The sequence below is a fragment of the Fusarium falciforme genome, chromosome 1 (genome assembly GCF_026873545.1).
Source record: "Fusarium falciforme chromosome 1, complete sequence".
NCBI lineage: Eukaryota > Fungi > Ascomycota > Sordariomycetes > Hypocreales > Nectriaceae > Fusarium > Fusarium falciforme.
The window spans coordinates 3,150,652-3,165,147 of record NC_070544.1 but is presented as its reverse complement, the minus strand read 5'-3'; the positions used below and the strand labels follow the sequence as shown (position 1 = coordinate 3,165,147).

The window sequence follows — 14,496 nt, the reverse complement described above, 5'->3', positions numbered from 1 at the left end:
TTGCAGTATCCATCCACCGTCCCTGACTACTCTCGCCTCGCCATCTTTTGACTATCAACGCAGGGTCTCGGTCGACCGTCTCATCTCCATTCTATCACCTGGTCTCGATCAACCTCTCCGTCCCCAGCCGCACCCTATCAACTCGACAGACTAACCAGACTATCCAAGGGCCCTTGCTCGAACTCGCGCAACGTGCCCTCGTCGTCCACTGACCGCTGCTTGAGCCCTCTTCCTGTGACGGGTGCTGCCAGAGTGGGCTTGGTCAAGGGCTCCTTCTGCACTAGCTCGGCCGCAACCCAACTAACTCGTCGACTCTCAGACTCTGCGCAGTGAGTGGACCTCGAGAAGCTTGCTCCAACAGGGGACACGACCACCACGGGGTTACAGAAGCCCTGTTCCCTGCTGCCGGTCCCAGGGTGTGGCCCCAGGCAAGAAAGCAAAGCAGAAGCACCAGCAGCACAGCACAGCACAGCACAAGCAGCAAGCAAGCAACCTTGATCAGTCCCGTCTGGGCCGGCATCCACCATCCAGCCCAGCCCAGCCCGCCTGCCAGGTACCTCGACAGCATCGTTCGCGCCACCCGCTTCTCGCTGCTGGCCCACCTCGACGGGGCCTCGTCCAGTTGGATCCCCCCGACTGCTGTTTCTGGCCGTGGTCTCTCTCTTCTCTGGCTGTGGTGTGCTGGCTGGCTGCCCAGTTGTAGGGCACCTCAGGTCGTCAAGTGTACCTGTACTTGTACTTCCTTCCCTCTTTCTCTCCCCACCCACACAGCACACAGCAGACCTACCTGCCGACTGCACCTTCCACTCAGCGCGCTCACTTGGTACATATCACACACCATCCGCCCGCCACACCCACACTCTCTTCCTTCTGCCGCCTTTCCCTTCTCTTCTCATCTTCACATCTTCTCCATTCCAGTCCTTCGTTTGCGCGCTCAACGTGTCCCCCGTGCTCCTCTGTGCTTCTTGCGCCGTCCTTCGGTCGCTTGAGCTCAGCTTGTCTACCGTCTGTCCAGCCTGGGACCTGAAACCGCGACGGTGACGCCTGGCTGAGAGCCCTCAGTCGCCCTCGCTCACTTGCGCCTGCGAGTCGCTACTAAGATCCGCGGCGGTGACAACAAATTGGACGCCGGCGACCACGGCCACAGACGACCATCACGATCACGACTGACGACCAAGACACCCCCTTTTCCTTGCCTACCTACCTATCGCACATGTCATAACATCGGGTCGACTAAATCCTTAACCTATTTCCTTGCGTGTTTCCCACCTTCGCGTCTCCGGGGACCAGAATCAATATACCCACGAAAACTATACCACGAACCGCAGGCTTTAATATCCTTTCGCAACGTCGCCAACGTCTGAACCTTGGGCTTCGAGACTGCTGATAACGCTAATTGCCAACCGTCAACTCTGCGGCCCGCGTGTTGGATCCAAGACAACATTGTCGCATACCGAAACATTTGCATCGTCTCGTTCCGCGCTCGAACCAGTCCGCCTGACGCTGCCTCCCTTGGCTACTTATATACCAGCTCCCCTGGGCTTCACGCGACACCGCTGCGCAGTTCGCGTTGCTCCCGCTCCACCATGCCTCCCTTCCAGCCTTTCGCGGCCCCTTGGTCGCGGAGCGCACGTCGCGACGAAATCCCCACGACGCCTGAGCCTACTCTCGCAGGCCAAGTACAACCCCCGTCGCCCCCGCGACCGCGATTCCGAGTCAAGAGGAGGAATGCGTCTAATCTCAATGCACCCACCCAACAATTCCTTGCGTCAGTTGCCGCGGCCGATATCCCCATCCCCAGTATCGAGGAGCCCCGCGTTATGGACGAGGAGATGGAAGACACTATGTATCCTATTTCACAACTGAGCGACATGGAGGACATGCCTCTGACACCGCACGGCGGCTCGGACCGCATGTTCTCACCCCCCAAGACTCCCGCCCCCGGCGCCTTGCCTGAGCTTTCCCCGAAACAGTATCCGAACTGGTCCATCGACTCGACTCTCAGTAGCCTCGAGTCTAGCCCAGACTACGAATCCAGCCGGCCTTCTACTGCCCACTCTACTCACACAAGCACATCCCTGCTCAGCTACTTCTCCATCAGCTCAGAGGAACTGAGCCAATGTGTGAGTCCAGACACCGAGAAGGCTGATAACTTTGCCGAGCTGTCATCCGTCGAGGATAACGATAAGACGATCAAGGCGCCCCAAAAGGCAGTTCCTAGAGATACACTGCGGAGGGCGCCGTGGACAAGGCCCATGATTCACCACCTGTGGTCCACATACACGATGTACCTGCAGGATCCCAAAGTCACACCTTTCCGCGTTGGCAAGAGTGGTATCCCCCCTCACGGAGTCTGCTTGCGAGTTGCTCGAGAGGCCAAGAGAAGCTGGAGAGGATCCAAGGCCCAAGCCAGTGCCGCCGACCAGAACAGCGGTAGTGCTACTCCCACCGCCCAGGGACCCTCTGGCCCATATGTGCAGTGGCCTCACACTTGCGCCGCTACACGTGCTCAACTCCGCGAGCTTTGTAAGATGAGCATCCGGACAAACGCGCGTGGCAACCAACATCTTGTTCCTAGCCCAACCCCATACGGAAACTCGGCCGCTCGATTCTGGAATCGCCGTGCTGGACTAGCCCGTTCGCCTTCGGTCTTCTCAGGTCAAGATATGGCCATGTCATTGGCGGTCAGCACCTCTGAATCTATGCAGCTACAAGGTCCTCTGGCCCAGCTCACCAATTCTCAACCTGATAATGAGCTCCCATCTCCGCCACCAAATGTTGAATCCTTGGCGCCCGTTGCTGGAGTTGAGCCGCTCGAGTCGGAACGAACCCGGCTCGCTTCTCCCTTCCCTATGCATAGCTACGGGCCTAGCTCGAGCTCGTCAAGCTCCCTACCCTCAAGCTTGGTCGTGGACGCGAAGCAGCAGCGACAAACCCACACGGGCGGCCCGCGCCGTGTTTTGATGTCCCCAGTCCGACTCACGCGCAGCCGATCCACCCAGAAGCGCCGGACCAAGCAAGCCATGCACGAGCCTAGAAAGACCAAGCGACCTAGCCTTGGTTCGGATCTCTGGGTGGACCCCGCCTCCATTATCGATATTACATCAGACACCGACGCACTTCTTCGCCGGGAGCAGGAAGAGCATCAAATGGCTCTTGACGAGATCGAGAAGACGATCGCACCATGCAAGAATCTGCAACAGCTCTTCGAAGCCTCTCAGCCGGCAGCTGGCGATCATAACATGTTGGCTCCTCCCGTCACTGAGGTTCCCCGACGACTTGGCTCGCCCTTCTCTTTGAGCGGCTCTAGCTTCTCATACCCCAACCGCCTCTCACACGGCAATGGCGTCGACGCTGATGCTGCTCGCCGTCCCTTTGCCACGGTTCAGCAGTTGAGCGTGAGCGAGAACACGCCTGCTGTTACCCGATCTTCCCTCGCAAGCCGACTTGCTTACATCGACGAACGACTTAAGGACTTCCGCCGTCGAGACCGGCCCCGCCGCCGATCCGAATCACCTCTCTAATCACGATACCACGTGCTTTTATGTTTTCTTTCATGTTTCCTTTGTACATTTGCCCAGAACGTTCATGTTGTCTGACGAGTTTTACGAGTCCATGGACGCCGACATATCGACTGAACATGACCTGTTGGTGTCACACGACGCATACCACTTCGCATGATGCATTATCTAGACGGCAGCAGCTTTTCGACGACAGCTTCATTTCTTGTTGCACCTCTTTTTTCATCTCACCTTCTTCGACCACTTCTCAACCATTTCCTTTTATATGTCGGCATCATGTAACACCCTTTTGTGTTTGGAACATGTCCTCGCACAATTGCCAACCATACTTGTCCCCCCACAAGACCTCACCCTTCTCACTTGCTTTCAGCGGGAATTCTTTCCTTTTTACCACTTCTTCTTCTTCTCATGCTTCCAGAACCTGGACTGGAATGATCTTACAAGCTTCATGATGATATGATGGAACGAACAGCTGGCTGGCCAAACAGAGCCGCCCTTTTTGCCGTGTTATTTTTTTCTAGGAACGGGGGGGGAAGTATGGACGGGCATCTCCGCCAAGGGGAGATGACGCCATGAGGACATGATGTATCTACCCCCTCGTCTGGACGCAATAGCGAAAGGGAAGAGCCTAGACGAGAGGCATGAAGGAGCTTAATGTCCATAGAATGAGGAATGACTAAAATGATGTAAAACTATTCTCGGCCTGTGATGTGAATGAGTGCATGCATCAATGGTTTGATAGACAATGAAGAAGTGAGGACTCTTGTAAACAGACATGTCAAGGCATTGCGGTTATCTGCTGCTGTCTCTTCTCTTCTCGTATGTGCATTGGTATTAATTACTAGTTACAAAGAATATTAATCTACATCATAGTCAAGGCTTGCTTTACTCGTCCAGTGAGCTCCCGCCGGGGGTAGTGTAATATTTGGGAATTATCGTCTAACAAAAAGAAAGGCCGGTTGGAATGACCAGCATCGTCGACAGACGTGAGGCTCCCCCATGTCGCGGACATAGGGGAGCGATGTGAGGGAGGGCACAGCGCTCCTTCGCTAGGATATGACTCGAGCCACCAAGTTCAGTTACATGGGCGCTGGCTGGTACAGTAGCACGCTTGAACCCCGGAAAGGTTCTTCTTGGAGAGGGGAAAAATGTGTGTTTCGCCTCGTGTAGCAGAGTTTCGTGCCTGGTTGCTGGTAGCTCGGTCCGTCTTTTGGCGGTGACGGGGGTATGACGGTGATAAAGGAGAACCCCCCAAGGTTCAACCGCCGACGCGTGGGAGAGGGGAAAAACTCTAGGGTTTAAAACGTTCCTCACATCTTGAGCGTACTTGAGATGGACCTCACGTGCTTGATGGCCTTGGCTATCTCGTCGTCGTCTTCTCCTGGTTCCTCATCGGCGGGGCCGGAGAATAGGGGCTTGGGCACGACGTCGCGGTACCTCCGTGTCGGTGCAGTGAGACCGGTCGACTCGGAGCCCTTCTGCTCTGGCACGGCGGCTCCCGGGGGGTGCACGCGGCGGTGCTTTGACGATCCGGCATCGTGAGGGCACCGGCGCTCGCCGACGCTTGCACGGTGTGAGTGGAAGGAGCACTGCCGGAAACCAAAGGCGCGTTCTTCGTTGCGGAGGCGGTTGGCCGGGATACGCAGCTGCGGGTTCTTGAAGCGGATGTCGAGTCCTGAGAGGCGCATCTTGTTCATGTGCATGTCGTAGTCGGCGGCGAATTCCGAGAGCTCCTCGAGCAGGTCACTGAAGCGAGCTGGTTCCGAGGCAGTAGAGTCTTGAGGGTGAAAGGTAAGGCGAGGTCCACCAGTGAAGGAGAAGGCAACCATGGCGACAGCCCAGCGTCGAAGTCGAATAGCGGCAAGGTCCTCACATTCTGTGTAGAGGAATGTGACGAGTCCAGGAGGGACATCCCAGTCGCAGCGCAGGTAGAGGTCCTGGATGGCGTCCATAGAGAGATCCTGAAGGCGGTAGAGACCAAGACGGGAAGCAAAGAGGTGCAGGCGAATCATGGACCAGTGGATGTTGCGAGTGGCCTCATCTCCAGCATCATAAGCGTTGGAAACAGCCTCATCGAGATGCTGACGGAAACCGAGACCGAGGTGGACCCAGTCGACAAACAAGCCAAACATGGAAGCCGACTCACGAGGCAGCCACAGGGAGATGGACTTCGAGGAGTTGGAGGGGTCGTCGAAGCGCTCGGCAAAGAAGGGCGAGGTTGCGCAGAGGAGCTGCTTATTGACCTTGAAGCGCTGCTGCTTGGGACCAATGAGTACGGTTGCCATTGGTTCGGTGGAAGGTTGTGACAGTGACGGTGACGGCGCCGGCTTGTGAGAGGTGCTACTTGAAGTACGCCGGCTGTGACTGTCGAGGAAGCGGCCAAAGCCAGTAGGGCTAAAGATGGGAACCATGGTGGCAGTAGTAGTAAAGGCGACTGTCAACAGAGCTGAGAAAGGAGGCTATCGTAGAGTTGATGAGCGAAAGACAAGACCCAGCTTGGACGAAGAGACAAGAAGGGAGAGCAAGTCTGAACTGGCAGAGAAAACGAAAGGAAAAGGAGAAACAATGCTTTAGCAGTAGTTTAAGAAAATGCACCTGGCACAGCCAGCTTTGAAGTAAAGAGTGAAGAAATCAAACGGAGAGAGAGAGAAGAAAAAAGACGAAACGAAAGAGCCGTCACCAGAGTGGCCCAAGGTAGCATTATCAACAATCCGGGGCAACGCTCGTCGACAAAACCGCCAGAGTCCTCTTACAAGCTCGCTTGAACCCCCTGGCTCGCCTGCCTCCTCAGCGGTCGCTGGGCCAGTCACGGCGCTGCTCACCCACATGACGAACGTTCAAGATGGCCCCTGGCGGGTTTCAAAGCGATCGAATGGGCCGTGTTCTAGCCTCGGAGGCTTCTAGCGTTGCTGGGCCCTGCCTCCCAAGGCTCCAAGGCGCGAGCCGTGGCTGGTGGCGATACAGCCAGCAGCGAAGCCTATTGATCGAGCAGGCCCTGGTCGTTGCTCACCGTTTCAAGTCGCCGGATCCAAAACGCCCTCTGGCGCAAGAAATTCCCTCCAGTGAGCAGCCAGACCCTTGCAGCCAGCCCAGCGCCCGTCACACTGCTAGAGGCGAACCGAGCATGCCTAGGGACCCGCGCCGGCGCCAGAGCAGCCAGTCGGAGCTGGAGACGCAAGAGGGAAACGTGGTCCGCGATGCACTGGGCGCTCTCGTGTCGAGTCAAGTCGTAGGGATCGTCGCTGTCTTGCAGTGCTTCGCGTGAGCCAGCGTTGAGCTTATCTGGGGCCTTGCATCATCTCTTGCTGGGGATGCACAAGATATGCGAGGGCTGCAAGTGATGAAGCCGTCTGTTCCTGCGGGACACCTTGGCATTATTCTTGAGGCCTGGCGAATAGGTAGCCGAGATGACAATGCACCGTTAGATACGAAGACCTCGCGATAGTTGGAAGCAGTCCAAAAGAGGAACAACGGAAAGAGTCAAAGTAAAAAAAAAAAAAAAACGCAACACCGCTCTTCTGAGTGGTCATCTCCATCGTCTGGCGTTTCAAACCAGCCGCACAAAGTTCTGTTCCTGTCCGATCAGCGGTTTGGCGGTCCAAGATTGCAGTGGGCATCTCCACCAGAGTGCGGGCTTCCACATGGAACCCCGGACGGGAGGAACGTCCCGTGAACCCGTGGCCGGCGCCTAGAGGGAAGTCACACACACACATCTGTAGGTGCCTTCCCCCCTTTGTTGCTGCTGAAACCGCCGTCGCCTCTCGCGGCTTCCCAAAGCAGGATATGGACGGTTTCGACGCTGGAAACTGCTCACGCCGTCATCGGCCCAGAACCCGAAACTTTTCGTCTTTTCTTTTCTTGCCAGCCGCGCGACACGGCCTCTCGCAGCTCATGAAACATTTATAGTCTCGAGTAAAGTGCTTGCATCTTCACTTTGATAACGACACCACCTAATCACCAATCACCAATCAATTCCACGCATCAATGGAAACCGAGGTTCTTTGCTTGTTGTGTCCTGTCAGCTCTATATTTACTCTGCACCTCACGTTGGGCATCAACTTGTCTTATTAACCATAGATGATTGAATGTGAATTAGGACGCCGTCACAGGACGTGCTACCAAATACCTCAAGATCTTTCTTGTTTGGGTACCAGATTTCCGTGTGATAGCAATGTGATCAAGTCTCTGGCACCCATGTGTGATCAGCTCCCTGTTGTGCCCATGTCGAACCACCATCCCCTCCTCAGTTTCACCGTGGTTCTATCGACCTGCTGCTGCCAAGCTCGCGCGCAGGCCCTGGTCGCAGATCCGTTTCCTGTTTCCCGTGCCCCGTCCCATCATCACATGTGTTGAATGTCAAAACTCCATCCCCGCTGCACTGGAACGTACCCGTTATCGTCCCTTCTCGCGTCTTCTTCCGGGGGTATCTAATGCATGCAAACCCAAACGCCGTTGCTCCAATGCTCATGCTCGCTGTTCCATAACATTAGGGAAGGGTAGCCGGGATATCGTCGTCATCACTGTCGCTGTCACTGTCGCTGTCCGAATCATCATCGATCGACATGGGATCTGCTTGGGTGCCCACTAGGGATGCACTGGTCCCTTGTCGGGCGGGATCCGGTGTCTCACTCATCTTGGACTGCGGTCTGCCGGTGCCAGTCAACGACTTTGAAGGCACATATCGAGGCTGCGTTGGGTTTAGGTGGGTTGTCGGATCAGTGAGCTCAGCCGTCGCCTGTGACCCCGACAGTCCACCCATTTCTGACACAGGAACTCTCTTGCGGGGACTGTCCTGTTGACCGTTGGGTTCTCCAGTAGCCGCTGGTCCCTCAGTATCAGTTCTCGGTCTCTTGTTTGGACGAGACTCGCTATCACGAGTTGGCGTAGCGCTGTTGCTTGATGGGGCCATAATTCGAGCTTGCTCGGCCGCGATCTGTTCTTTAGTTCGCCTCTCGCGGAGCCGAATGCCATACTTCTTGCGTGTCGTGCTCATCTTGGTATTGTAGCTGTTTTTGAGACTTGCCAGGCGGATCCCCCTCTCGGCTTCCGGCAACTCCATGGCATCCCTCATCATCTTTCCATATCGCTCTTCAGCCTCTCTCATTTTGGTCTCAAACTCGATTCGTTTCTGTTCCGTGAGATGTGCATATGGATCACGACCTGGCGTACCGCTTGGTGGCTGTTGCGAGGGTTGTGGGGAGGCCGTCCAGTTCGATCGAGATGCAACATTTGGAGTTGATTGGGGTGGTGGCTGGCTCATGACAACATTTCTCACCTGAGGAGGTGGAGTTGGAGCAGCCGGTGTATGCTGCCCGGAACCTGATTGCTGGCGGAACACAGCGATCAGGTTCCGCATCTGTTCTCCAGTCTCGGAATTGTATGTCCCGCAGACGTTGGATTTCTCGTGGTATAACAGACCACCGCCGCTGCCAAACCTACACCCGCAATGCAGGCAGATGTCTCTGCCAGCCTGATCCTCGGGTCTGACTTTGTCGCAGGCTCGTTTCTTCAGATGCTATTCAATGTCAGCGAAATTGGCTTTGCGAGACTTGACATTTCCAACTCACATAGTTGAGAGCTTCCTTTGAGGTGCAAGGCCAGCCGCATTGGCAATAAACGACACCTGGAGGATGTGGGATGACCTGAGGCACAGTCATAGGCACCATTGCTTGAGTCTGCTGCATTACCTGTGGCGGCTGTTGCGGGAGAGGTGACGTCGGCTGATACTGCCTCACAGCCATTGTTGGAACTGGCTGCGAACCAGGAGGCAAGGAGATTGAGTGCAGTGATGGAATGACATGCTCGCCATTTTGCTCTTGGACGATATCCTGCAAATCATACCCCAGTCGCTCAGCCCGTGCCAACGCATTCACGAGGTGTCGTGCTGGTATCGTCTCTAGGCGTCTTGCAAGTGCCTTGTCGAGGAACTGATTACTAACGCGAGGCAGTATCAGATCCACGAGCTCATCAAAGTCATCCGGGCTGAGATGCTCCATTATCTCTCGCTTCGAAGTTTGCACCAGGTTCTGACCGAAACCTCGGACTGCCCGAGAAAGGGTTTCAGGGCTGGCCTGATGCATTGTTGCATTCAACTGTCGGGTGTGTTAGCTGATACTGAAGAGGGGATGAAATGAAGTGGGCGACGGTGAATAAGTGCGACTGAAGACGAGATGATAACACAGTTGACGTTGTAAATGACAGGAAATGCAAGACTTACGAGGAAAGCGATGTGGTACTGCGAACCCAACAGTGCCTTGTCCCATTTATCTCTAATAGCCTGACGGACGGCCGTTGCGGGTGAGTTGTTAATGAGCTGGAGCAACTGCTGATATTCGTTTGTCTCTTGAACAGCGTTTATCGACTGTGCCTGAGCTTGTGGTGAAGCATGCCCATGAACTTGAATTTGCTGTGGAGACCCTTGGGATGGTTGGTGCTGAAAACCGTTGGGCGTCTGAGAAGGTTGATGAGAACTTTGGCTGAGGGCAGCTTGCTGCACTGTAGGTGACTTGTGCTGCGCGAGCGGGGAGGATTGGGCTGGTGAGCCAGCCTGCGATGCCCTCTCCATCGGCGCGACAAGTGCAGAGTTGGCTGAAGCTGAAGCTGAAGCACTTGAAGCTCGACGCGATGCAGAGTGACCATTCGGTAGTGTTGGAGGAGAGACCGCTGTGGGGGCAGCCGGAGGAGATGCAACCTGTTCGGCTCCGTTTGTGCCATTCACACCGTTGTGCGCAGGCACACCAGCTGGCAGGGCCATCATGTTTCCCTTTGCAAACGCCTCCGATACAAACTGTGCAAAGGCGTCGCGCCTGGCTTCGCCCTCGGCAGAAGTATCGGGATCCTGCAGGGATGCGAGAAGCGTGTCGATAGAGGTTGATGATTCGGCGACCATCGATATCAATGGATGGGTTAGAAAAAGGGAGAAGCGCGCATGCGGAAAAGGAAGCTCGAGAATGCAAAGGAGGCGGGGGGAAGAAGAAGAAAAACGAGATTAGATTACAGCTGGAGATGTTCAAATGTTCAATTGAGCAGCCCCCTTCTGCAAGAGGAAGTCTTCACCAGACGCGTCCCTGCACTTGCTGTGCCGAGAAGTCAGAAGGCGATCCGGGTCTAGGCTGCCTGTGCGCGCGCCGAGGCGTGGGATATGGAGCGGGAGAGAGGCAAGGCGCGTTATTTAAGGGAGGGGGCCTTTTTTCTTGTAAAAATTAGCTACCGCGTTTTTCATGCACTATAACGCAGCTAAGTGGCACCATGTGCTCTTGTTAGTGCCTGAATTATAGGGCATATTTATTAGCTGCTCCACAGCTTATATGGTTTGACTAATCACAAGCCTAGCTATTATAATTTATCTAGGTAAAAATGCTAATAAAGGCATCATATGTGCATCTCCCTTTTATGGAACTCCAACTCTCCCTTGACATGAAAACACTTATTAAGGCGCTACTCTCCTTTATTATTCTTGCACACACATTAATCAACCATGCGCTAACAGTTCACAAACAATTAACACTAAATGTTAACAGTTTGTCTATTAGACTCACTGCTCGCAGTAAAAGTAAACTCAATCGGACAATCAGCAGTGGCCCCACTTGGCAATCCTGCTCTAACAGAATGACAGGTTATAAGCATGTCACCTTTGTCAGTGCTCTGGCCTACCCACTTGGGGTGTGATGATAAATATTGTCACTCAAAGTTGTCAACATTCAACGAGTTAATATGAGACAATGATACGACGAGGAACGAAATGACTTTAATATCTGGTATCTTAAGTTATGCTGCCGTTGCCCCAAGTAGGTCCCAGACGAGAGCCGCCGCAGTGCCAAACAGGTCCCCAACGCCAGATCATAGAAAACGGCCGTAATGAGGCTGCGAAGCCCAATCCCACTTGCAATCTTGCACCCCAATCGTCCCATTGTTTCCATCTCTTTTTCTTTTCTCGTTGAATCGTTTACCAGGGCTCGCCGATTGCTGCCAGCATGGTCCTCCTGTAGTCTCCTGAGGTCTCTCCCTTGATTCGGCTTCCCAGGCTTCTGCCGTACCGTTGCTGGTAGGCGCCCTTGACGTTGGCGAGTGTGTTGCGATCCCAGTGGAAGCGGATAACACGTGCAATGAGAAGATGGTCCTTGGTGCCCATGCCGGCCATTGAGTCCTCGAGAAGCTTGGCTGCGTGCATGTACTTGTCGGTGGCATGGCGCAGCTGGAAGAGGAGTGCATCCTCCATGTGGCCAGAGAATTCCTACGCATGTTAGAAGTGGAGTTGAGTGTGTGATAGAGACTAAACTTACACTCTTGATAACCTTTTCGAGATCCTTGTTAAACTTTTGCTTGTAGGTGTGCGCAATGGCGCGGATCTGGTTGTCGTTCCTTTTGCTCAAGATGCTGCAGACCAGAATCTCGTCTGTGCCCAGCTTGCCCTCAGTGGCCTTGTAGATTTGCATGACATCGTCGTCAACCTGGCGAGGGTCCACGGGGGCAGAATCTTCAGCTCTATTGGCAGCCAAGACAAGCATGAAGTGCCGCTCCGTCTTCATGCTGAGATCGCCCTTTACAACATCCTCGAGCTTATCATGGAATGTGTGGTAGTAAGCGCTCTTGATGGCCTGCAGGTCGGCATTTGATCGTCCAAGCAGAATATCGTTGAGAACAAGTTCCTTGGTGCCAGGTCCGCTCATTGCCTCGTGGAGGTTGTGAACATCGGACAAAAGGGGACCACGAGCCAATTGAACCAATGCCTTCTCAAACCATGAGCTCGTCTCGCTCTGAATGTCAGAAACCAAGTTACGGCGGTGGGCTCTCTCGTAGGCTGCACGGAGGGTATCAATCTGCAGAGGGTCCTTGTTAGAGAGGATGGAGATCAATGCCTTCTCATCCGTGCCAAAACCCTTCATGGCCTTGCGCAGCGCCTGGGCATCCGGATTGGCGTCCCATTGAATGATCTGAGGAGGACCGTAGCCCAGTGATGGTGGGGTTGGCTGTGTTGGCGGCGCGCCATACTGCTGAGGTGGCGCTCCGTAGGGTGCACCAGGTGGAGGGGCACCGTAGGGCGCGGGCGGAGCGGGCGAATGACCGCCATATGGCTGTTGGTGGTGCTGAGGAGGAGGAGCGCCGTATTGGCCTGGAGGGGCGCCGTAGGGCTGAGGAGGAGGTGGTTGCTGATATCCTCCATATGGAGGCTGCTGGGGAGGGGGATAATGGCCCTGAGGCTGCTGATAACCTCCCTGTTGAGGATATCCTCCTTGTTGCTGCTGATATCCGCCGCCGTACGGTTGCTGAGGTGGGGGATATTGACCGGGGGGAGGAGGGGGATATTGCTGGCCGTAGCCTTGCGGCTGCTCTGAATATGTGTTAGACAAGTGTCGCAAAAGCTCGACTGTACGAGCTCGAGAGAAAGAAAACTTACGGCCATAAGGCTGACCGTAACCCTGTCCTTGATAAGACATGAAGCTGGAAATGAGTGTTTTGTCTGTTGTCGCGAGATTTCAAAGTCCGCACTGAGGGGTAACGGAATAGGTCGGTAGGGATGGATGGAGGGGTAAATACGCTTTTGGAGCTGGACAGTTCAAAAGGAATAAAAAGGAACAGGAAAAGTCGAGGTCGAGTGTGGCACGAGGCTTCTCTTATTAAGTAGGTAGGCGATCGCTCTTGGGTATGTAGGTACCTGGAAAATGCCCAGACGCGCTGCACCTGCTCAGCCTTGGGCTTGGGCGTGATGGATGGTGGTGCCGTCACGATGTGGGCTGCTCGGAGGCGGAGCAACAACCTAGCCCAACCCGACAACAGCCAGAATCAGAATCCGAGCATCGGTTGGACGTCATCTTTTGGCTCGCTCCACGGGATCTCGCATCTTTTTTTGCCCCAGCCAGTCCATCCATTACAGAAGCAGGTACAAGTTATGTACTGTACGCGCGTAGAAGCAGGGTGTTCTATGTTTAAGCATTCTGGGCTCTGCGGGCCAAGCATCTGACGCGGACAGGTCTTGGGCGCATTGTTGCCCAGTGACATGTCGACAATCGAGGTGCATGCAGGTCGCTGTCAGGGTTCAAGTGAAGTGAAAGGTCTCCGCTACTGTGCTCCATCAAAACCGATATTCGTCAGCGCGGGAAATCAGTCGAGGCTGTGCGGGAGCATTCATCACGCTTCTCTTGACCCGACCCGTCCCTCTTGGACCAGGTTTGCTCATCCCACTTCGTCACTGTCATGTGACTTCGGGTCCTGGACTCCGGATTCAGTCAGGTACACCAGCCACTTTGGGAGACGCCACTGGACGCTAGCACCGCCACTAAACTTACGCAACTCGGGGTGATATCGCAATCCGGCGGCAAACTGCAAGGCAAAGTCGTTGTGATTTCAAGTCTCGAAAAGAAGAGAATGGAATCGGGGTTAATGCAACTTAATCACAGCTGAGGCCCTAGCAAATATCACCTACATTCAATGCAAGGGCGCTCCAGTCTTTTTCGGCCAAGAGCTGAACCCAAGACGCAGGTCAAGCCATCGGGCGACGAATCGGCCAATCACATCGCGCGGACGACTATTGCGGGTGGCTGGTGAATCCCCTTCACTTGAACCGCTGAAGCACAAACGTTCGAGCCCCCGGCAGTCCCTGGCCCAATTGCGCCAGTCACCTTCTGCCGTGGCTCCTCCAACCTCCGTGTATTCATCAACCTCCAGCCATCTCAATTGCAATGATTAAAACTAAATTCAGGGCACCCCAGGTTTGTAGCGTTTCCTTTCAATTTTTCTCTCATTTCAAGTAAGAATCTGCACCTCTCCTCTACCTACCTCACCTTTTCACGTCCGTTCCCCGTTTAGCAGTGCATCAGTGGCATCACTGCCGAAGTAGCATTGACGGCTGTTCATAGCCGCCAGTGCCAGCACCTGCAAACGCCCACAACAACACATAAATATCAACACCACAGGACAATCCCAATCATTCTGCATTCACCACTCAAAGTCACCTTGGCGAAGAAGCCTCGTCAAG

General features: G+C 54.6%; 4 protein-coding genes across 4 annotated transcripts; 1 reads left to right on the top strand and 3 right to left on the bottom strand.

Annotated features, from left to right (window-relative positions):
* Window positions 1–1,586: 1,586 nt before the first annotated feature.
* On the top strand, window positions 1,587–3,524 carry NCS54_00087300 (Hypothetical protein; the record flags this gene model as incomplete). Its single annotated transcript, XM_053146510.1, has 1 exon — window positions 1,587–3,524. One exon carries the CDS (start codon window positions 1,587–1,589, stop codon window positions 3,522–3,524), a length of 1,938 nt encoding a protein of 645 aa, XP_053002485.1.
* Window positions 3,525–4,831: 1,307 nt separating this feature from the next.
* On the bottom strand, window positions 4,832–5,932 carry NCS54_00087200 (BTB domain-containing protein; the record flags this gene model as incomplete). Its single annotated transcript, XM_053146509.1, has 1 exon — window positions 4,832–5,932. The coding sequence occupies one exon, from the start codon at window positions 5,930–5,932 to the stop codon at window positions 4,832–4,834; it is 1,101 nt and encodes a 366-aa protein (XP_053002484.1).
* A 2,075-nt stretch (window positions 5,933–8,007) lies between these two features.
* On the bottom strand, window positions 8,008–10,410 carry NCS54_00087100 (Hypothetical protein; the record flags this gene model as incomplete). Its single annotated transcript, XM_053146508.1, has 3 exons — window positions 8,008–9,036; window positions 9,089–9,613; window positions 9,739–10,410. The coding sequence occupies 3 exons, from the start codon at window positions 10,408–10,410 to the stop codon at window positions 8,008–8,010; spliced, it is 2,226 nt and encodes a 741-aa protein (XP_053002483.1).
* Window positions 10,411–11,466: 1,056 nt separating this feature from the next.
* NCS54_00087000 (Annexin) lies at window positions 11,467–12,958 on the bottom strand (the record flags this gene model as incomplete). The annotated part of the gene is made up of 3 exons (XM_053146507.1): window positions 11,467–11,754; window positions 11,804–12,852; window positions 12,919–12,958. 3 exons carry the CDS (start codon window positions 12,956–12,958, stop codon window positions 11,467–11,469), a joined length of 1,377 nt encoding a protein of 458 aa, XP_053002482.1.
* Between the last annotated feature and the right edge of the window lie 1,538 nt (window positions 12,959–14,496).